Raw genomic sequence first — 23,289 nt, 5'->3', positions numbered from 1 at the left:
CCCTTTGATGCGGTGAAGTTGTCCTGTCACCTTAGGAAAACACCCCCAAAGCATAATGTTTCCATCTCCATGTTTGACGGTGGGGATGGTGTTCTTGGGGTCATAGGCAACATTCCTCCTCCTCCAAACAGCGAGTTGATGCCAAAGAGCTCCATTTTGGTCTCATCTGACCACAACACTTTCACCCAGTTGTCCTCTGAATCATTCAGATGTTTATTGGCAAACTTCAGACGGGCATGTATATGTGCTTTCTTGAGCAGGGGGACCTTGCGGGCGCTGCAGGATTTCAGTCCTTCACGGCGGAGTGTGTTACCAATTGTTTTCTTGGTGACTATGGTCCCAGCTGCCTTGAGATCATTGACAAGATCCTCCCGTGTAGTTCTGGGCTGATTCCTCACCGTTCTCATGATCATTGCAACTCCACGAGGTGAGATCTTGCATGGCGCCCCAGGCCGAGGGAGATTGACAGTTCTTTTGTGTTTCTTCCATTTGCGAATAATCGCACCAACTGTTGTCACCTTCTCACCAAGCTGCTTGGCAATGGTCTTGTAGCCCATTCCAGCCTTGTGTAGGTCTACAATATTTTCCCTGACATCCTTGGAGAGCTCTTTGGTCTTGGCCATGGTGGAGAGTTTGGAATCTGATTGATTGATTGCTTCTGTGGACAGGTGTCTCTTATACAGGTAACAAGCTGAGATTAGGAGCACTCCCTTTAAGAGTGCTCCTAATCTCAGCTCGTTACCTGTATGAAAGACACCTGGGAGCCAGAAATATTTATGATTGAGAGGGGGTCAAAAACTTATTTCCCTCATTAAAATGCAAATCAATTTATAACATTTTTGACATGCGTTTTTCTGGATTTTTTTGTTGTTATTCTGTCTCTCACTGTTCAAATAAACCTACCGTTAAAATTATAGACTGATCATTTCTTTGTCAGTGGGCAAGCGTACAAAATCAGCAGGGGATCAAATACTTTTTTCCCTCACTGTACGCGCTCCCCCCCCCCCCCCGGTTGGGATAAATTAATAATGGAGCAGCTGCAGATGCTGATTGGAGGTCACTTTGGCGCTCAACGGATGGAGGTTTAGGAGACGGTTGCCTAGGAAGCATGTGGGAATAAAAGATTTTCTCCGTGCCCATCTGAAATTCGAAGGGAGAGTCAATCTAGTGTTGCCTTACGTCTTGGTGGTGAGACGTTTAATGCCTCGCCCAGTGTACAGGAAGTCGCAGGTTTGTTCCCGACCCTGACGCCTGTATATTTGGAGTTTGCATGCTCTGCCTATGGTCACGTGGATTTTTCTACAGATCCTCCGGTGTTTCCCTCCAATGTTTATAAGCATGCAAGTATTTGACAGCTATACATTTCCACATGATAAGCCACTTCGTTGAACTATCATTTGTGGCCAGGTGAAAAAGAGCTACATAGCTCAGTAGGCCTTACCTGGTAAAATAAAAAAAAATGTTTAGTTCATAGTTTTAGTTCTCTACCACGTCCCATACAATGTGTCTTTAATATATATTTGGATTTTCACATGTCCAGCACTTACAGAAATGGGTGGACTGGGAGGGTTTCGGGCGGGCGGAGGCGGGAGGGACAGTTTATGGTTTGGGTGCAATGGTTTTTTTTATCACGATCGCTGAGCGCAAAGATCAGCCGCTCTCGGCCAGCAACAAACAGCGTTCTTAAAGTAGTGAATACGCCACTGGTGGATCTAAGGGGCATGGGGGCATTGGGGCCGAGCGATTGCAACCCCTACCCCTGAGGCCCTGTGAATATATTTTGGTATTTGTACTTTATTGATATTCACCAGAGTAAATACATTGCGCACGTTTTTTAACGTAGGCCCCTACTTAAAAAGCGTGACATTTCGAGAGCCATGTCTTACGCGCTCCTCCAATTGGTCACGACAACTTGGGAAAAGTGCCGACGGGAGTGAATTCCAAGGTTCACGCAGTGCGAGGGAAGAAGCAGGCGAATTCAACGTCGCGACCCTTCAGTCTCTCTGTGCGTGTGGTGGTTGAACACATTGGCCCATTTGGCGCAAAATTACGTCCTGGCTTGTTCGATGCTACGATACAACGCAATTGGATTCATATTTTTCGGAGCTTAAACGCAACCGTATCTTAAGACGCCAAACAGAATGGCGGGGTGTGCATCGCGGGCAAACGGCGTGCGTTTGCGTAATGAATTTTATTCTCTTAGATAATCGACTGTCGGTCTTGGGTAAGAGAAGAGGAAAGTCTTCCCTCTTAGCATTATGTCGTACAGCTTATTTAGATGCATTTGTAGATGCTGTATAAACTCACGTGGTGCTCCGGCACTGTTGGAATCTATATCATCCACTGTAGACTTTCTGGGAATAAACTGGCATGGGGGAGCCTGTTACACTCTGCGCTTGTTTTCCCACACCTCACGGATTGTTCAGTCGCTCTCAGCAGTTGTGATTTAGGAAATCCAAATGAGATGTTCTCTTGACCTTAGAGTGGCAGGGGTATTGAAGGTCAGCGCTAACCTACTGTTTACTTTGCCCTTGACCCTCGTTCACCCGATTGGCTGTTATTGGAAAATGTGTTTTGAATATATATTGTGCTTTTCACATATCCAGCACTTTTGGCTGGCCATCGAACAAAGGCGGTCACTTGCATCGCGCGCTTTCAGATACGCTTCTACGGCCGTCTGGAACGCTATTCCTTTCGATACGAGGAAGCCACTGGAGCTGTGCACTTTTAAATCTCGATTGAAAAATCTAATTTCTTTAGAGCTGCTTTTGTGTTTAGTTTGTTTGTCCTTCCCCCATATCTCCGATTAGCACGGTTGGCTACATACGGTGTGAAAGAAGCTCAAGATACATGCATACGTACATAGAATTGAGCTCCGAGTGTTCCGTTCATGCCACGTGTGAATGGGAGTGGTAGTCCCACTTCACTGTGTGGCTGTTTTCCCATGGGAATCCCCTCCCCAGATGTGTTGGGAGATGACCTGTTGGTTCAAGGGGCTTCATGGTTGCCACCCAACTCGAATAGATTACCGGTAACAACAACCAGTAATGAACATCAAGTTCTGCGCCATTGAACGCCCAAAAAGCCATGAAATATGAGTTGGTTTTCCATTTAAACGTGGCTTTGTACCAGCTCTTAGGACTGAACATATTAAACGAAGACTTATCCCTTTGAACAAATATCTGTAAAAAAATATATACATTGTAAATACAACAGACGACATTGCAGGCAATGGTCCTTCCTCAGCACAACTGTGAAGGTGGCGAATCATCCCCCCCCCCACCACCACTCGTGTCCAGTGCTGGCTGCGAGAGTCCCGTCCAGGTGACTTTGAGTGGTGTCACGTAACAAGGTCACGTAACAAGGTCACGTAACAAGGTCACGTAACAAGGTCACGTAACAAGGTCACGTAACAAGGTCGTGCTTGCGCTGAACTCACCGAGCCACCCCGCTGGGCGAAGGACTCGCCGACATCTGTGAAGAAGAGCTTTATAGCTCATCGGATTCCTCCCAGTATAAATACATATTTTGATTTTGACAATGCTGACACGTTTATCTCTCGTCGCGTTTGTCTCCCCCCTCCCCTCCTGTGTATCCCCACAGGATCCGCCTTGGCTGACGCCATGATGGCCGCCCGCCACCCCCAGTCTCTGCCCCCCACTCGCCTGGGCCCCCCTCTGCACCACGGCCAGCCACCCGCCGGGGCCAGCGGCCTGCACTCGCCGCATCCCCCTCGCATCCCCATGGGGGGCGCTTTCCCCGGTCCGGGGGGGCCCGGACCTGGGGGGCTGCCCTTTCCCAGCGAGGGCATGCCCGGTCCTCCGCCAGGCCCCAGCCTTTCCCCAGACATGATGGGCAGCAAGCACATGGGGCCATCCACTGGTAAGAGACTGGGGGGGATGGCGGTGGGGGGGGGCACTTAGAGAGTGGGGGCAGCACTTGTTCATCGGTCTCTTTCGCGAGGCTAAATATCTTCTTGGTTCTTTCGGTAAAGTCACGTAGAATGGAAATAAAATAATAATAACAGAATACAATTCTCACGACGTTTCGGCCACAACACAAGTAGCCTTCCTCAAGATGAATCCCTGCAGTTACGAAAGCTTTAAATCGAGGTTAAACATATTCACATTTTCCCCTTCCGATGATGTACGTGGACCAAACAAATGATGATGTATGTTATGTCATAATATGTTTTGTCTGATTCTGTTCTGATGATGTACCTGTACATATATGTTATTGGACCGGAACCCGGGGAAAAAAAATCTAATAACTTCATCGGTACCGAGGCTCCCCAACAAGGCCATGCGAGAGGGCGCATGGCACAATTTGGTGCCAGCTATTGTAGAGTTGTGGTCGTGTCGCTGCAGTTCTCTGCAGTCAGGACAATGTCTTTAAAAACGGCGGCGCTACGCCTCTCTAAATAAAATGAGCTCTGAGGCGCTTGCGTATTTCGAGATTCAGCGGTGAACGGGACTTCTCACCATGTAACTTGCAGATGTCTCAGAACGGGATTGGGTAAAATGAAGACACAGCCCAAGAAACATGTTAATCAGGCCCAACGCTGACGATGAGGCTCAGGTAGTAGAAACCGTTCTAGGGTTTGCTGCCTGCCTGAGGCCTTCTGGGAAATGTTGTCCCAATAGGCACTTAGGCTGCTGATGGACTAAAGCATGGTTCATTAATCCGTGAAGAGAAGTACAACTCTTGGCATGTCAATGAGTTTACGTGAAAATGTACGCACCGTACACACGTGTGTTGAAGTCATGAGGCACACCAGGGATCGTGAGATTCACTGTGATCAATGCAGTGTATCTTCAAGCAGTAATGTGAAGCATCTTAGATACTGGCATAAAATGCAAATTGACCCTACAAGATGGCTTGCTGTGCACGTCATCAGCCTGGTGATTCCCGCTGTTGGCTAGGGCCTCCTCCATTTTCTTCTATTCCTTCCTAGCCATAGACTTTCATAGAGACCCGTAGACTCGCACAGAGGCCCATAGACTGACACAGACCCATAGATTTACACAGAGGCCGATTTATTCGCACAGATACCCACAGACTCGCACAGAGACCCATAGACTTATCTGATTGGTTATTTTCAGTCTTAACTTATCACGAACGGGTGCAGGCTTCCCCCATCTTCTTCCATTAGCTCCCCCTGCTCATGTCCGTTAGTGGCCTCAGAACTCATTGAGTGTCATCTCACCACGATTGACGTTGGAATCTCACAATTTTGTGCGGGTCTTGTGCCGAGAAACTAAGTATGGGAGAGAGCAGGCGAATAACAGCTGTACTTTCGCCATCTCGGTGGCGAGATGTTAACTACCTCGCCTGGAAAAAAGTAGTTTGTGGGTTTCAGCCTGAACCTGACACCTGTACATTTGGAATTTCCATATAGTCATGTGGATTTTTCTCCGGATCCTCCAGTTTTCCCCGCCACGTAGAATCAACGTCACGCATTTCGAATATTTGGCTGCTCGAAATTTCCACAAGATATGCCACTTCCCTAAGATAGCATTTGTCACCGGGTCGCTTCTGAAAAAGAGCTATAGAGCTCAGGCAGGCCTTACCTGGTAAAAAAAAATAGTTTAGTTTATCATTAGTCCAGTAGTTTTAGGAGGATAAGCTCTGGATCAAGAGCTGGGCTTCGCACGATTGTGTGGCGCTGACGAGCCAGTGGCTTGTTTACAACGCATAGATGAGATGTGTTCCCATTGCCATCTGGAGGCAAGGCTTGCATAGCAGTGGGGAATGGCAGCAGTTAATCCGAACAGCTTTCAATACAGAACCATAGCCATGGCCACGTGCTCTAGGTGCTGTATGTGTAGATGTACTTCAGCCACTCTCCTGCTCTTATTGTTGTGTAATCATGATCACCGTCAGCCATGGTCAATCGACTGCTGGATGAAGGCCTTCCACAACTGCCACCACCTCTCATGGTCCTGCGATGTAATAATCCGACTGCCACGTGCACACGAACTGATTCCTTCGCTCCATCTGTCCGGTGCACGTGCTCTGAGATGCGCTCTATGCCTTGGCTGACTACACAGTGATTCTGATCATGATTAGAGCGAAGCTCCTCTTATCCCTGGTGATGTGCGTGGCTGCTATTGCCACAGTGGCGAGATGTTAACTTCCTCGCCTGCTATACAGGAGGTCGTGGGTTTGATCCCGACCCTGACCCCTGTATATTTGGAGTTTTCATGTTCTCCCCGTGGTCACGTTGATGTTTCTCCGGGTCGTCCGGTTTTCCCCTCCACATTTCTAATCGCCAAGCGTTGAGAGTATATATATTTCCATGTGATAAGCCACTTCGTTGATCTATAATTTGTGGCCAGGTCACTTCTGAAAAAGAGCTATATAGCTCAGTGGGGCCTTACCCTGGTAAATACAACATAGTTTAGTTGTCCACTTTCGTCTATGGAAATGACCCCTGTTATGCGTGGATAAATGTGAATAGGAAGAATTTTCCACCACTTCAGGGGGTCACTCATCTCATCGGTGGAAAGCTGCGGATAATAGAATGAATTTCTGCGCTCCTAGGAGACCAATTCCGACGGCTTCTTATCAGTGGAAAAGGACGGATTGCCAGAAGAAGCGATGGGCACGTTGCAGGATTTCCCGTCGATCCATTTGGAGGCATGTATGAAGGAAGGATGACATGCTTCAGAATGCATCGCGTCGTATACGTACCACTTGCACTAAAAATTGCTTTACGGCAGTTTGGTCTCGTCGCTGATTATTTTCGTCAGTTCAATGTCGGTGCCTATGTCCTGGGTAAAAGACGCGGGGTGCAATTCAGACACCCGTTGTCCTGTGTTCATAGTGGATAAAAACATTTTTTTAAATTGAAATTGCTCGTGTTACTGAATGTGACGTGAACAGCGCCGTGTGATCAACAACTGGTCAATTAATCCAGTGCACATTGTGAAAATGATTAGAACTATCCTTTTATAGAGACACCCCTAGCTTTCAAAAGCACCGACGGAAACGACCGTTCAGTGCTGGAACGACACAATGGATAGTTTTGCCTTTTTGGTAAGTTGTTTAAATCACAGTTGTACATCATAGGCCCCAAAAAAGCCCCTAAACGCCAAGCAGCCAGCAACAAATGGCACTATTAAAATCGTGAGAGGTAACAGTTATTTGAGTATTTTAAATTGAGCGAGGACATAAGATCCTGGGGAAAAAAGAGACTGTGGGAACAAATTCCGAAGTGGAGCAGTGCAAAGGAAGAAGCAGAAAGAGAGTTGAGGTAACCTGCAGTGTGGTGGGTGGGTGGGTGAGTGGGTGGGTGGGTGGGTGAGTGGGTGGGTGGGTGGGTGAGTGAGTGGGTGGGTGAGTGAGTGGGTGGGTGGGTGAGTGGGTGGGTGGGTGAGTGGGTGGGTGGATGGGTGAGTGAGTGGATGGGTGGGTGAGTGGGTGGGTGGGTGAGTGAGTGGGTGGGTGGGTGAGTGAGTGGGTGGATGGGTGGGTTGGTGGGTGGGTGGGTGGGTTGGTGGGTGGGTGGGTTGGTGGGTGGGTTGGTGGGTGGGTGGGTGAGTGGGTGGGTGGGTGAGTGGGTGGGTGGGTGAGTGGGTGGGTGGGTGGGTGGGTGAGTGGGTGGGTGGGTGAGTGGGTGGGTGGGTGGGTGGGTGGGTGAGTGGGTGGGTGAGTGGGTGGGTGGGTGGGTGAGTGAGTGGGTGGGTGGGTGAGTGGGTGGGTGGGTGAGTGGGTGGGTGGGTGAGTGGGTGGGTGGGTGAGTGGGTGGGAGGGTGAGTGAGTGGGTGGGAGGGTGGGAGGGTGAGTGAGTGGGTGGGAGGGTGAGTGAGTGGGTGGGAGGGTGAGTGAGTGGGTGGGAGGGTGAGTGAGTGGGTGGGAGGGTGAGTGAGTGGGTGGGAGGGTGAGTGAGTGGGTGGGAGGGTGAGTGGGTGGGTGGGTGAGTGAGTGAGTGGGTGAGTGGGTAGTGGTTAGTAGTGGTTAGTACACTGCGCTACGAACCCTGCGACCCGAGTTCGATGCCCGCTCACGTCTAACACCAGTGGCTTATTATCTGAACTGGTCCTGGGCCTCCCCTAGGTCGACTCGGCCTCAAATGATTACCTGCTGCAGTATGTAAATATCGCCACTGGGGAAGCAAAGACGGCCGGGCGAGGTACTGGCAAACCTATGCCCTCGTGTGCCGTTCCGGCTGTCATAGGTGCTTGCTAACAGCACTTGCCCCAGCAGCCTGCTAAGGCTATAGGGGGGATCTTTGTCTTTGTTGTGACCTAGAGTATGGTGGTTGAACACGGTGTGGTGGAACAGTCAGTGACTGGTTGACCCCGAGTCCTCAACACGTGGAGGAATCGACGAGAAAAGTTCACGGGAAAAGTAACCGTGGTCGTAGCGATAGAGGAGTGATCAGGAGGTGACTCTACCACCGGTGAGTGCTGGCTCACCAATCAAACTGGCAGCTGTACGTTATTCACAGCTGCAGATTTATTAATCATAGTTCACAGTGCAGTTGATTTGGCTTCCTCTCTTGTTAACGGCGATTTCCGTACGTATGTTGAGCTTCCTTTACACCGTTTGTAGCCAACCTTGCTAATCGGAGGTGCGGGGGTAGGGAGACTGCCAACTCAACTCGGCAGTTCTGACACAACCCTGCGTGGTGCACGCGAAGATTTGAACATCTCCGTGGCAAAGGCCGTACGGAGCGCCGCTCAACCGTTGCCCATTACACACCGCCCGGCCTGACTGAAGCCAGGCTGCACCTCTCAGAGATAATGAGGCCACGTGTCAAGGGCTTCGGTCACGTGGAAGGAAGTCGCCGGAACGAGGTCAATTATAAGGAAAGGATATCACGAGAGATTGCGGATGACGCGCGAGGCGGTAAACGCGGCGGTATTTAGAACATCTACGGCGGTTTGGATGGATTGCGCGCTGCTCATGTGAGAGATGTCCTGACGCCAGATCTCCCCCCCCCCCCACCACCTGCGATACCCCTCCCTAACCCAACAGCTTGTACAGTGTTTCTGGCAATGACATTCCTTTAGCAGAGCGTCGTCATGTGTTAATATAAATGTTGCAAGGGAAAAAAAGGAGCGATGAATAACTGGGAAGTTATTGTTTAATCTCGACGTTTTATTTAGTTGACTCCCCTTTATTCGGGAGAGCGGGAAATCTGCACTTGTGTGATGCGGTTTGTTATCTGCGGAATGAACTATGACCTGGATTTTTTTAATATGAGCACTTTCTGTTAAATGTGGTTTCAAACTTTTTTTTTAAAGTCTCGCTATGAAATATGCAATTGTACATTTTTAGTTCGTGGTGCGCCTCAGGCTGTGGGTCATTTGTGTTTGGCAACTCATTACAATTGCAATTTTCAAATAACTATGCAATGGAGTTAAGTGGCTGGGATGGCTTGGTTGGCTGATGCCAGCTCTGTGAGATTAAGTCCATGAGATCTTGGGCTTTAGCCTTCGTTTGCCATACCCAGTAAAAGTAAAACAATATATATAACAACGTGCATACATGTATTGAGTTTTATGGCAGTTCAAATTACCAGTTGGTTGCAATGTTATTCTGAATTAATATTTGTGCTTCATTCAGTCATAACCTGCTCATCTTCATCATCAGCCATGGTCAATCTACTGCTGGATGAAGGTCTCCCCAAGCCGCCGCCAAGTTTCACGATCCTGCGATGTAATAATACACCTAGCGCTCGCGCACGAGCCGGTCCCGTCTCTCCCGTCTCTCCCGTCTCCTGGGCGGACGAGCATCTCGGACGCGTTCCGTCGCATTGTGACCGGCGGTCGTCGTCCCTCGTGGCCTTGACGCGTCTGCCTGCTCTCGTGGTGCAAAACTAATAATCTCGGGGAACACAACAAGGGAAATCTTAAACTTGGGAGAAATTAACATTTTAAGAAATTGAATTTCACAGAGCAGGACCTTCACTGACGGAGGTGTCCCCTTGTTATGATTTTACGTTTCATTCTGAATATGTTTGCAAACTTGTGGCTGAAAATACGAGTTTAAATGTATACTTTTAAAATCGATGAGACATACCAACGGAATAAGACTGTGGGAATTCCTGTGCTGTCTGGGCCTTGGGCTAATTTTTTTTTATCAGGATGCTCTTTTCTCCTATTTTAAGAGGTCTGACATCTAAAGTCCAGAAGCACAGTTGATTGGTAAAAACATTAACCTGTACTGTGTTTATAAATACTGGGTCGTGTTTGTTTGCCGACTTTAATCTGTGCATACAATGGAGCCACGTTTGATTGCAGCATTGCTATGAGGTGCTACAAAGACTGTGGTTATGTTGATGTCATACAGAGCATTATAAAAGGATGGCTGTTGTAGAAGCTCCAGAACAACAAATGCTGAATGTCAAATTTGCGTGGTTGTTGGTGGCGATTTCTATGTTAGGGTCACAAAATAAAAAGTCGCCGTTTTAATCTCACTGTTGACGAAAGCCATTCCGCTTTATATTGGATTAACATTTACATTCGCGACATTTATTGTATTTCAGATGGACTTTGTGCCTTGTGCATTTCACTATAAAACTCAGAACGGGAAAATTACAGTATTCAAAAAGAGCCCAAACACGGCTATAATTACCGCAATTTAAATGTACCACTTACAAGTGAGGCAGCTATTTTTCCCCCCAAAGTAATTGAAATCTTAATTACAAATCGAGACAATGGAATAGCAATTGTCAGGCCAACCTTTAAAATATAATTGATGCCTTCTGTGGGTTTGTGCTTTTAAATGGCAGTCTAATGTGTGTCCCCCCCCCCCCCCCCATGAAACAATGTCGTGCCGCTCCGTTCCCCTTGATTACCCCACACGTGGCTCGCCTTGCCACCAGCCCAAGAAGATGGGGCGCCGCCGTGGCGAGATGTTAACTCCCGCGCCTGGTATACAGGAGGCCGTGGGTTCCATCCCGACCCCGACGCCTTCTGTATATTTTGAGTTTGCACGCTCTCCCCGTGGTCGCGTGGATTTCTCTCCGGGTCCTCCTTGGTTTTTTTTCCCCCTCCACGTTTAGAATCGACCTGCGTTTAGTGCATTTTGGCCGCTTTAGATTTCCACGCGATAAGCCACTTGGTTGAGCTGTCATTTGTGGCCAGGTCGCTTCTGAAAAAGAGCTACACAGTTTAGTTTAGATGGAATAAATTGACGTAGCATCAAACAAGTGCCTTAATTTACCCGAGTCTTAAAACAGAAACGAGTCTCAATTAAATATTGACGTAAAGCTTTCGTGACTGCAGGAATTAATATTCTTTGGGTCTTTCGGTAAAGTCACGTGGATATAACAATACAATAATACATATGAAAATAAAGCGAATAAAGCATATTTCGCATTATTTTATTATTAAATTCAGGGCCACATTTTGTCGATTTGAGAACATTGTCAGTGTTTTGGCGATGGAAGATGCAACCAAATTAATCCTGGGAGTTCGTTAATCGTGTCGATGTTTACCTCGGCCGTCGGTCCCGAGCGCTAGGTGGTGTCATCGTCCTACTGGTGACGCATTTGCCGCTTGTTCAAGCCCAGGGCCTGCCCTCGTTAATACCGCCGTGTTATTCACCTTAAAAGATTGGACGTTGGTGCTCCCGTGACGTTCGTGAAAGAGTAGGCCATTTGTGCCCGTGTCATCATGGTTTACATTTTGCCAAAAATTTTATACATTAGGGTACTCACAAATGACCTCTTTAGGAAAAACCACGGAGCGGTATTCCCAGCCGCTGCTGAATTCACCTTGTGGCACACAGGGATAGCTGCCACTGGGGGGGCTTCCTGGGCTTCCTGGGCTCGACTGCCAAAGAGCGCCTCCAGATGCATTGCGTGGGGAGGCGCTGTGAAACTGTCAAGTGGTGATGATCTGACAACAGTAGGGAAGTGTTGTGAACCGGGGGGGGGGAAGAAAAATAATCCGTTATTTCAGTAGTTTATTCGTTCAGTTTATAGGTAAGATAATGCGACGATAATTAAAAATATGATATTTATATTGTATTGTCTTGACAATTATTATTGTATTAACGCAATTACAATGACAGCCGGTGTCGATTGACGTGATTTATTGATCACCCTATGTGTTTGTGATGATACCTGATCACTGTAGCGCATCAATGAATATAACAGAGGTAGCAATGCATTGTGCATACATTGGAGTTGAATTTTGAAACTTCCATGGGTGGTGTATTTCCTCTGGTAAATATCAAAGAAATCCACATTTTTAGGGTCTCAAGGTGGAAGAGAGGGTAAGGAGTGAGGGGCAAGTGGGGGGGGGTGAATGCCCCCCACTTGCCATCCCCGTAGAACCCGTACGTGACAGCTCTCTGTGTGTATGTTCGACAGACGGGGGATTCAGCCCAGTGCTGCCTGGCATCTCCACCGTGCTCAGCGACCCCGACCTCCAGGACGTGATTCGTCCGGGTGCTTCGGGCATCCCGGAGTTCGACCTCTCCCGTATCATCCCTTCTGAGAAGCCCAGCCAGACCCTGCAGTACTTCCCTTCGGAATCCATGAAGCAGCAGCAGCAGCAGCAGGCCTCCTCACAGCAGCAGCAACAGCAGCAACAGGGAGGCGGTTCCATCCCACCGACATCCGAGGGATTTTCTCTGCAGCACCAACCGTCGGTATTTGCCCAGGGCCAGCCCAACCCAGCGGGTTTCCCGGGCATGGTGCCGGCCGGAGCGGGCAGCGGTGGTGGTCCGGGCGAGCCGGGCATGCTGCGGCCGTCCATGAGCGTGCCCAACCTCTCGGGGAGGGGCGGTGGAGGCGGTCCCATCAGGGGACAGCCCCCGCCGCCGTCGCCGCACGGTTTGCTGCACCCGAGCCAGCTGCCCCAGCAGATGCACCACCACCACCACCACCCACCGCAGCAGCAGCAGCAGCACGGCGTGCTGGGGGCGCCGCCGCCGCCGCCGCCGCAGCAGCAGCAGCAGCACCACGGCGTGGTGGAACGGCTGCCTCCGCACCACCACCACCATCACCACCATCAGCACCAGCAGCAGCAGCAGCACCATCACCACCACCACCACCCCGGCGTGCACCAGCACCACGGCGGTCCTATGATGGGGCCACCGCAGCAGGCGCAGCAGCAGCAGCAGCAGCACCACCACCACTTGCTGCCCATGATGATGGGACCTCCTCCAGGCAAGCAGAGGAGCCGGTCGGCGTCGGGAGAGGTGGTGCTGTTCGGGCCGCACGACGCGCTGCAGCCGATGCCGCCGATGCAGGGCCTCATGGCGCCGCCGCTGGCAGGGCAGCCGCACGGCGCAATGATGCTGCAGGCGGCGCAGTTCCGGCAGAGGAGCATGTCCGTGGACATGCCCATGGGCTTCAACAACGGGCCGGGCCACCCAGGAAACATGCCCATTTGAACTGCGTGCGTGCACACTGCAGGACGGATGGCAGCGGAAGCAGCAGCAGCAGCAGGGGGAGGAGGTGAAATGGGGAAATAAAATAGAAGGGAGAGAGAGTGAGAAAAAGCAGAGCGATGAATATTCAAGATTCGTTTTGGCGTCTCCTCGTGTTTACTTCAGAGGTCGTTTGTGATAGGCATTCGGTATCGTGTGACTTGACGCGCACGTACTCTCGGTGTATGCGTGTGTTTATATATTTGAGGTTGTATGTGGGAAGAACACTCAAGTACTTTTAGAGGGAAATCTTTATCCTTGGTGAACCGCTCCCGCACAGGGCCAGCCCCCGGGCGCCTTGGAGGCAGCGGTGTGGGCCCCCGCAACTTCTCGGGTCTCGCAGCGCCGGCGTCTTCGTCGGCGTCTTCGCGATGCTCGCCGTTTATTTTGTTGTTGTTGTTGTTGTTCTTTTGATGATTTTCGTCGAAGACTTTGAAGAAGAACGCTTATTTCACGAGCGAGCGGGAGTGGTGTCGAGATCTTTCCCCATTACAATTTTACAAGAGATCGATTTTTTTCACCCTCTTTGCGTGGGGACGAGTTTTTGTGCACTTGGCGCGAAAGGACGCCCCGCTCTCTGCTTCGCGACCGCGGTGAATTTTCCGCTGTGCAGTTGCCAAGATGAACGTTTTTTTTTTTAAATGACGTAACTTTTTTTAAACAGTTATACCGCATTCACACCGACAGTACGTTTTTTGACACTTAATTTGAGCGTATGTGGATTAAAGGGAAACTTTTTTTGCCCTTTGTGGTTTTTTTATTGTTTCATTTTTTTTTCTCCTCCCGAATGTTTTGCTGTAAATATGTTTCTCTGTTTGCAGGGGACGCCAGATAATGCACGGTGAACAAATATCTTTTTATTGTTGAACCACGCGTAGTACTTGTCCGAACCTCGTGCAAATGAATCGCCGTGTGTGTGTGTTGTGTGCCTGTGCTCATTAACGGTGAATCGTATTGCATTTTTAAGCACACGACTCATTCCACGCGTTGGATGTAACCGTGTCGACACACGAGGGCCAATTTAATAATAACGACGACGACGACCTGTAAGAATAATTACGTGATGTTAAACAGTTGTTGCAGTCCACAGTGCTGTTTCGTGTTGAAATGCACTTGAGAACTTCGGTGAACTTTTTTTTTTTACATTTTGAGCGTTTTTGGCCTCTAAGTTATTGCAAAGTCACTTCCTCGGCTCGCACGCCTTGCGTTGCTCAAGGTTATGAAGATGAAAAAGGGAAGCACAAAACATTGAATCGAGCGGCCTTGATATTTGCGCTAAATCGAGGCTCGTTTTGTTTTCTGTTTTATGGGCTCGTCTAATTCTGATGTGCTCTCGATACAAAGTTTAGTTAACGAAATGTTTTTTTCTCTCTATTGAACATCATCGCATCTGGTGTGGTGTTTTAGGTTATATTTGTGTGAGGATTATTACGGACGCCCGGCTGCTAACGTTGCAAGATTAAGCAAAATACATTAGATGCAAGTACACCCGTTATTAAGAGCTTCGTGTTTTGATCTTCCAATTTTACTGCTGTTTCCGTGAGCTCTCTCAATTGAAGCTTTCACAAGCATGTACTAAAACGGATATACTATAATAATATAACTTGTTCGGAATGTGTATACCCCTTTCAATTGGGGTGAAGGAGATGTTGGGGATTTTTGTTTTGTTTTGAAACGCGATTTGCAGATGGAAAGGTTGCGTGTATTATAATTTCAACGATTGCTCATTTGCGTCTGGATTAATCGATGCAGAAATGTTGTCTCCCCGATATCGTGGTCATCGTAATTTGTAAATTGAGTTTGTGGCTTTTTGTTGTCATTGTTTTTATACATTATTCGTATTGTAACAAATAATTGCACAGAATCCTTCTTCGTTTGTTTTTAAGCCATGGATGTGTTTATATTTAAGTGTGGTTAATTGCAGTCAAAATTAATGTTATTTACAAGGGTTTTGCTACCTCCGTCGTTGCTGGCTGGCTGTTGTGATGTTGGGGGGGGGGGGGCGTTGCCAAACGGGCACTTTTTTAAACTTAGGGCAAAAATAACGCCAGCAAAGCTTTATTCGTGTTGCGTAACAGTAAAACTTTCTATATTCTTAACCCCGTTTTGTCAGATTTGACTTAAAACGGGGAATTATCCCTTTAACAAATAACTTCCAAACAGTTTACCATCATTTGTTTAATAGTGCATTCACACGTCATTCATGTTCGAAACACCTTTAGAGCAGTGACTGCAAAAAAGAAAACCTCTTTACAAACTTAAAATAACACGATTTAGCATTTGCTTTGGCTGGGTTATGATGTTTATTTGCATGGGTTTGTGTGTATGTGGGTCAGCCCTCTTGCATTTCGTTGTTTCTTTCCCAACAAGTGACATTGTTCCCTTGGTTGTTGTGCGAGCATACGGGGGTGGGGGGGGGGGACACTACCCCACTGTGGCTGATGAGATGGGTCAGGGTGCAAAATGCGTTCCAGGTGGCCCACAATGACCCACGCCTTGCATTTCTCGCAGCCCCGAAGGTGCAAGGATGGCCGTTTTTCATTCATCACCACCGACGTTGAAACGTCACGTTCACGTTCACGTTTGGCAAATGTGACACGCATCGGGCACCTGGTGTTACTTTACAAAATTCACAAATTACAAAAAAATTAAACTATACAAGTCGGCAAACTTACATCAGAAATTATTTCATCTTAAACCTGTAGATTCCGCACAAAATATGTCAGGATTACCAATCTGGAACGTGTACGCAGCACATTGATATGCATCGGCATTTCCGATTTTGTCCTTCCCCCGCACCTCCGATCAGCACGCTTGGCTACGTACGGTGCGAAAGAAGTTCAAAGTACATACAGCGATGTGTTTGTGCTTCTGTTCAGGTCAAATGGGAACCACCTCGGTATGTTACAGGATTTTTACATCAAAATCGGTCTCTGACAGCATCTGGCTGCAGCCACTGCTGCAGTTACCAACAATTTTCTTTGTACAACTGGATATGCAAATTCAATCTTAACCTTGTAAATGTTGCTTCGTCAGTACGGCAGATGGAGACTCAATACAACTGGTCGAGATAAACCAACATGAAAAATGATAAATACAACGATTGCTGCTGGTGAAAATGTTGGTGCGTGTTTGAAGGTTTGGTCACATTGTCAAAATCTAAAAAAATATAGTTTGAAGAGCACGTTGTACTCTGTGCGTTCCTTCTAACCAGGACTTAATCTTCGACTCGATCAATTCCGGAATGCTGCTAGGCCGACTTGGAGGAGATGCTTTTGGCGTAGGGCACTTCCACTCGAGTACAGGGTATGCCTGTTCATAATTCTGAGTTCTACCCTATAATCCTATGATACTATGGACAGGTGTATAGGATTGTACGGTACAATCAGGTCAAGAGAAAAGTGAGATGGACATGGCGTGCCAAAATAATTTCCGGAACAGTGTTCTAGACCATTCCAGCTGAAATTAAGCACTGATTAAACTCTCACTACAAATACCATTTAGAGCAGTGCAAGCTTCCAAAAAAGTACTGAGCTGAACAGTTTATTATCACGGAGTGGACACGCATGAAAACTGTTGCGTACAATGAATTTGGAAGATTTACCATATGGCGTTACACAATGCTTTTGTCATCTGAAAAGGTTAATGTGTGATATTAAGGTTCTTCCAAACCCTTTCATGGATTGTTGTCGCTGATTAAAAAAAAACCGTGGTGTTACTGTTCGGAATTAATGACCCAAATGTTCTGTAAACAAAGCGTTCTGTTTAATTACGTAACGAAATTGTTGACTTCCTGCAGATCTTAATTGGTTGGCACTTATTTAGGAAACTAATGACAACTTGGTTATATTATTCACTTCATCGAAGCTGTTTATTAATGGAGCATACACTTTAAAAAAAAAGAATTTCAATCAATACCCCTTAGGATTTCTGTTCGATGTGTTCGATATTTTAAAGTATTGCGCTTAATAAAGATAGGTGTATAACAAATTGCATCTACACGACGTTCTCGATGCGCTGTACACAAGCGGCTGTATGTAACATTGTATATTATTATACCATTAGGTGTCCTAGAAAGACTATGTGTATATAGTGGTTATCCTTTCCGATGTTTGTGGGAGAAGGTCTGTTTGCAGATCATTTTTCATTAATTAAACTTGACGACAATCAAGCAGTGACAGCACTCGTTTTTATTTGTTCTAAAAAAAATGGAGTTCATTTTTGTTTAGCTTTAGATGTGTTGGAATTACCGTATAGCAATAATTATTTACTCCCTAGGGGCCGTCCATAAATGATGTCACCCACCTAGGGGGGGGGGGTTAGACATTTGTGACGATGTGTGATGAGGGGGGGGGGGTTGAGAAATGACGTCACATCACAATGCGCAACTTTAAATAAATATAGACAACACGTTCTACTTAAATTTTGATTTAAAGCTTTCGTGACTGCAGGGATTCATATTCTTGGTTCTTTCGGTAAAGTCACGTAGAAGGGAAACAATACAATAATAAAAATATAAAACAATAAAATTATCACGACGTTTCGACTGCAACACAAGCAATCATCATCTGAAGAATACGTTCTACTTAATTAAATAGACTTTTTAATAATTGTTTTCTCCTAAAACAGAGTGCAGCGCCACATTAGATATGCACTACAATGATAATAGTTTAAAGCGATTTGAAGCATTCTTTTTGGAGGGGGGGGGGGCTGAGCTTATTGACGTCATATTTGAGGGGGGGTTCTGACTTTTTGTGCGCCGTGTGACGATGGGGGGGGGGGGGTCAAAAATTGTCCAAAATCGCGTGACGCCATTTATGGACGGCCCCCTATTAGAACCAAGCAGATCGATGACTTTGATGATGGAGTCTTAGTCTCTCACACAAAACGGTAAAGGTGCCCACCCGGCATTTCCTTCTCATGCACCTGCTGGCGGGAACACAACCACAATAGACAGCACTGGAGAGCTCCTCTCGAAGAGGAGATTGTTTTTGGCCTACTCCTCCACGCTGACCAGACGTCTTTGAATAGGCGGGAGTACCAACACTTTACCCCACCACTCACCACCTACCGATCAGCTGTGGTGTCGGTGTGTATATATATACTACTGCCGCTCCAGGAGATGGAATTGAACCGGCGACCTCTATATTGAGATTTGTTTTTGTTTACAAGGTCAGGTCCACTGAGCTATGAAGCTCTTTTTCAGAATCGACCCGGCCACAAATGATAGCTCAACGAAGTGGCTTATCACGTGCAAATTTCTAACAGTCAAATACTCTAAGGGCCTGACGATTTTAATTTAAAATGTGGAGGGAAAAACCGGAGGACCTGGAAAAAAAACCCACGCCATCAGGGAGAGAGAGACATGCAAGCGTCAAATTTATAGGCATCAGGGTCGGGATCGAACTCGCAACGTCCCCCATACTCGGCGAGGCAGATAACATCTCGCAATTTCAATGCGCTGACTATCACACACGGGCAGTATCCAGCCCCTCGTGTGTCAGGGTTTTTTTTTCCCCCAAACACTTGTTCCACTCGCAAAATACTACAGTACTCGGTAGGCATTGGCCATGGATCCCCAATAGGAATATGAAACGGTCTTGAGGACACGCATGCTCCTCAACATTCACCAACCTACGCTGGCTAGCGTGGTGAAGTATGGGCAAGTGGGGGGCCCCACATGGCTTTGGATATATTCTCATTTGGTAGGGTGGATAGGCTAAACTTGTAAATGTATACGAGGTTAATTTTGTATTATATATATTCTTGGTTCTTTCGGTAAAGTCACGTAGAAGGGAAACAAAATAAAAAAAAATATATAAAACAATAAAATTCTTACGACGTTTCGACTGCAACACAAGCAATCATCACACCTGGTGATGGTTGGACGCGCGACAGAATGAGTTGAGATGCGATCTGCTTGTATCCACCGTGCACTCTACTCGAGCTTTAACAACCTGCTCGTGGTGCGTACGAGGAGAGGCTGCTAAGCCCGTCGCTTTATTGCAATAATTTTCTACGTTTCGTCCAGCGCCCTGCAATGAACACCGCTTTACTTGATAAGAATTTAGAAGGGGACTGACCGTGCCTTCAGCAGCAGGAGGAGGAGGAGGAGGCGATCATCCCCCATCCCCGATTAGCACGGTTGGCCACGTACGGCGCGAAAGAAGTCCAACATTTAATACATACCGCATACCCCTCATCCAGGACACTAGGGGGCCTGCAGCCAACACATTCACGGCGTCGTTGTGAACCTTTGCGCCGTCTGCTGGAATTAGCTGGGCACTTTCTGAGCATCCGTTGAACATTTTACTTCACGGTAAAATTCGCGTTACACAGCACTGCGTCGCCAATACGCTCCTTTGAGATATTTTAAAAGCCAGCGGAAGCAACTTGTTGTCGTGCATGCGCTTAAGGGTTTTTTATGTGCGTGCCATACAAGCCAGGCAGTAGCCCTCCAACAACAACGGAGGGCAGAGGAGCGACGCTCACAACAACGAGCGGAGCGCCGGGCGGATAAAGCACAGCGAGTTGGCACAGTAGGGGGGCACAGGTGGTGCATCAACCAGTCATCTCAGTCGACCCGTGGCACCTGCTGGCTCTGCACCGTGACCTCTTGCCAGCGGGCGTTCGACACTTCACGTGGACTCAACGTGCACCTAGCCTGGCACAAACGCTGTGGAGGTCGTCACCGCCACTTAGTGGCGAATGGCGTTTGTTGTTGTTGCTGCAATAAAAGCCGATGAATGATCGTGGTACTGGCGGTCAATTTATCCTGGACTGCTCCCAAACAGGGCGAAACGTGAATGAACGTACGGACGACCTCACGGTGACGCGCACTGGCTGACGCGTCGACTGTCGTCGACCAACGCTCTTCAACGGCACGAGTGTGTCAACGCCAAAAGCGATGTCCTGCTCAGCACCCAGGCAATGGTCGTTCCCTCTTTGCAGCCCGAAGCCAGTGGTGGAAATTCCACATTCCTATGCAGAGGGGTAATCATGTCCATCGAAAACACCTCCGATTAGCCATGGTTGGCTACGTACGGTGCGAAACAAGTTCCCCCACAAAGCGGTGCCAATTTGATCGACCCCTGCCGAGGGAATGATGGGCTCAGACAACCCCACACACCGTGTAAAACCATATACAGTTATTACACGCCTGACACTGCATATCATCGTCAGTCACCATCAGATATATCCACTGCTGGATGAAGGGATCCCTTCGTCGACATTTTTTTTCAACGTATCGACCCTGTAAGTGTGATGGGCTGGGCCGCTAGCTGAGCCACCTGACCGGTTTAACTGCAAACTCATTTACAAGATTGAAAACTCATATCTTTAAAACTGCTTTTTGTGTTTAGTTTGTTGCCCCCCCCCCCCGCACCTCCGATTAACGCGGTTGGCTACGTACGGTGCGAAAGAAGTTCTACACACGTACAACTGCATTTTCACGCAGGTCTAATATTCTAAGCCACAGTTTTAGTGTGGCGTGCGTATGTCCTATTTTTGGTTAATTAATCGCAGCTGCGTGGAGATAGTACGTAGGTGTGTGTGTGTCACTGTGTGTGTGTCACTGTGTGTGTGTCACTGTGTGTGTGTCACTGTGTGTGTGTCACTGTGTGTGTGTCACTGTGTGTGTGTCACTGTGTGTGTGTCACTGTGTGTGTGTCACTGTGTGTGTGTCACTGTGTGTGTGTCACTGTGTGTGTGTGAGATGGGTGGGGAACGGTGGTGCAGCGGTTAGCGCGCCGCGCTACGAACCCAGGCCCCCCGAGTTCGATTCCTACTCACGGCCAACACCAGTGACGATTATCTGAATCGGTCCTGGGCCTCCTGCCCTAGGTCAACTCAGTCTCAAATGAGTACCTAATGCGGTGTGTAGTAAACATCGCCGCGCAGTATACAGCTGATTGCGCCGTGGTCCCACGCACAGATTTTCCTGAACGCTAACCAGGACTGTTACACACATACTCGCACACCGCCCCGGTATAAACGAGACTGTTCTGTACACAGGATCATGTTGTACGTGTTCTCATTCATTTTTTTCTATCAATATCAGCATCTATTCGTTCACGATTTAGAACAGCGGATCTGCGTGTACCCTCCCCTCCTCCATCCCTGTAGTGGCCATGCTAGAGCTACAGAATGCTGCATATTCTTTGCGTCTATTCTATGACAGCGCTGCTTTCCACAGTTTGCACTTTCAGACACTTTCACACCGAACCGTAATTTTTTTTATTTTCATTAAAAAATATATTTAAATTTGTAAAAGTAGGTCGCTTTGTACCCAAAGTCGGATAAATATATCGGGAACATCTGCCCCCTCCCCCCATCTCGGCACCCCCGGATTCACCCTTCCCCAAGCCGGACTCAAAAATTGCCATTAGTCCCCCTCCCCCCATTGGGTTCCAAGCAACCAATTTGCTGAGACGTGTCGCGTCAAACCTCCGTCGTGCGTTGCATCCTTTGGCTTCCACCACCACTCAACTTCGTCTGGCTCCTCTCGACCCACTTTCCAAACATCGCTTCCTCGCCGCGATGTTCCCTGCCTCAACCCGCAACCCTTTTTTTTCTGAGCTGTTTTTAATGTTTCTTTGATTACGCATTCATGCCCCTTCGAGATCGAACATCCTCTTCAGGTCCCGCGGTCCGCGTGGCTGCCCTCCGAAGTGTAACAACGCTCAGTTCTCCGCAGCTGAACACGAGAGGGGGTGCTCTTTTAGATGAGGAGCCCGTGCGGCTCTTAACAGCTTTGCAATGCCCCCCACCCCCCCACAAGCATCATGTGAATAAGGCAATAACATATGAAGAATGTGTCAAGCCCTTTGCCGATCGCCTGCTGGGGATGGAGGCCTCCCTATATACCGTGTCGGTCATGGGGAGTGTTTGACCGAACCTCATCACACCGCTCAATTAATGTTGATGAAGGGGCGGGCCACGAGACATCACTATCCGCTGGTGTCAGCCGTGGCTGGGAATCGAACTGGGGCAGCCAGGTTCACAGAGCGGTGCTCTAACTATCGAGTGCGCCCAGACTCGTTCAGTCAAAATAAATACAGCACTCGGTTGCTATAAAACGAAGTTAACATCTATGCCGTGCGAAACAACATAAAACTTGCAAACGTGAATAATAAAAACAATATTAAAACGGATAGAACATCCCATCGCATTACCAATTCAAAAAAAAATGCCATGCATCTCTGTTGTCTAACGTGCCACAGACCCCTTGCGTCGCTGCGCTATATTTGCTTTAGAGGCGACACGCGCTAAGAATAACCCTGCCTGCTGCTATTCCATTATTGCAAACTACCATTTTGCCCGTCCAAGGACGGGTGTATTGCAGTAAATCTGAAACTTGCAAGCGAAAATCAGACCGCGACGTGATGTATTCATTGCATCAATTCGTGTGCAATTTGTAAGGGCGCGGTGACACAGACTTATTTCATTTTAAGGTTATAATCCCATGTTCATCAAGACGTCCTTTTTACTTTGATATCTCAACAGCGTGACGGAGATCACGTGACGTGAGGGTTCTGCCTTTGTAGTGAAGGTTGTAAGTTGACGCCGAGGAGGGGGGAGGAGGCGCCTCGCCCCCCCCCCCATGTGGAGTGACGTCACCCGCTAATTATTATGAATGGGGGGGAGGGTCCATGTGGAGGATGTAACCTGTTCATGATTATTAATGAGGGGGGCTGGTAGACGCGGAATGACGTCACGCGCGTTACACACTGACATTCTTGGGTAAATATAGTAGTCAATGACAAAATACTACGTTCAGGAGCTGAATACCAATGTCGAGATCCCCTCGCCACGAGAAGGTTTCAGCAGAGTAGTTGGTGTCGTTTTTGCTGTTCTTCCTCCATCAAAGGAGCGTAGGCTACAGTGGTTTTCTACAAT

At 48.0% G+C, this 23,289-nt stretch overlaps 1 protein-coding gene across 7 annotated transcripts in view; it reads left to right on the top strand.

Annotated features, from left to right (window-relative positions):
• Positions 1-17,563, top strand: part of BCL9L (BCL9 like) — a 174,305-nt gene extending 156,742 nt beyond the window's left edge. For 5 of the 7 annotated variants that reach the window (XM_076071239.1, XM_076071240.1, XM_076071242.1 and 2 more), the window contains 3 exons: positions 3,604-3,882; positions 9,574-9,666; positions 12,329-17,563. In XM_076071239.1, coding sequence (XP_075927354.1) covers positions 3,604-3,882; positions 9,574-9,666; positions 12,329-13,356 — 1,400 coding nt within the window. In that variant the 3' untranslated portion in view covers positions 13,357-17,563. Of the gene's footprint in view, positions 1-3,603; positions 3,883-6,543; positions 7,270-9,573; positions 9,667-12,328 lie in introns of those variants that run through there. The other 2 variants (XM_076071243.1, XM_076071244.1) reach the window with 2 other exon arrangements.
• Positions 17,564-23,289: the final 5,726 nt, after the last annotated feature.

This window comes from Petromyzon marinus, chromosome 32, assembly GCF_048934315.1.
Source record: "Petromyzon marinus isolate PM22_M1 ecotype Great Lakes invasive population chromosome 32, UKy_Petmar_22M1.pri1.0, whole genome shotgun sequence".
Lineage (NCBI taxonomy): Eukaryota > Metazoa > Chordata > Hyperoartia > Petromyzontiformes > Petromyzontidae > Petromyzon > Petromyzon marinus.
The sequence above is the reverse complement of the archived record's forward strand: the minus strand, read 5'-3'. Positions and strand labels throughout refer to the sequence as shown.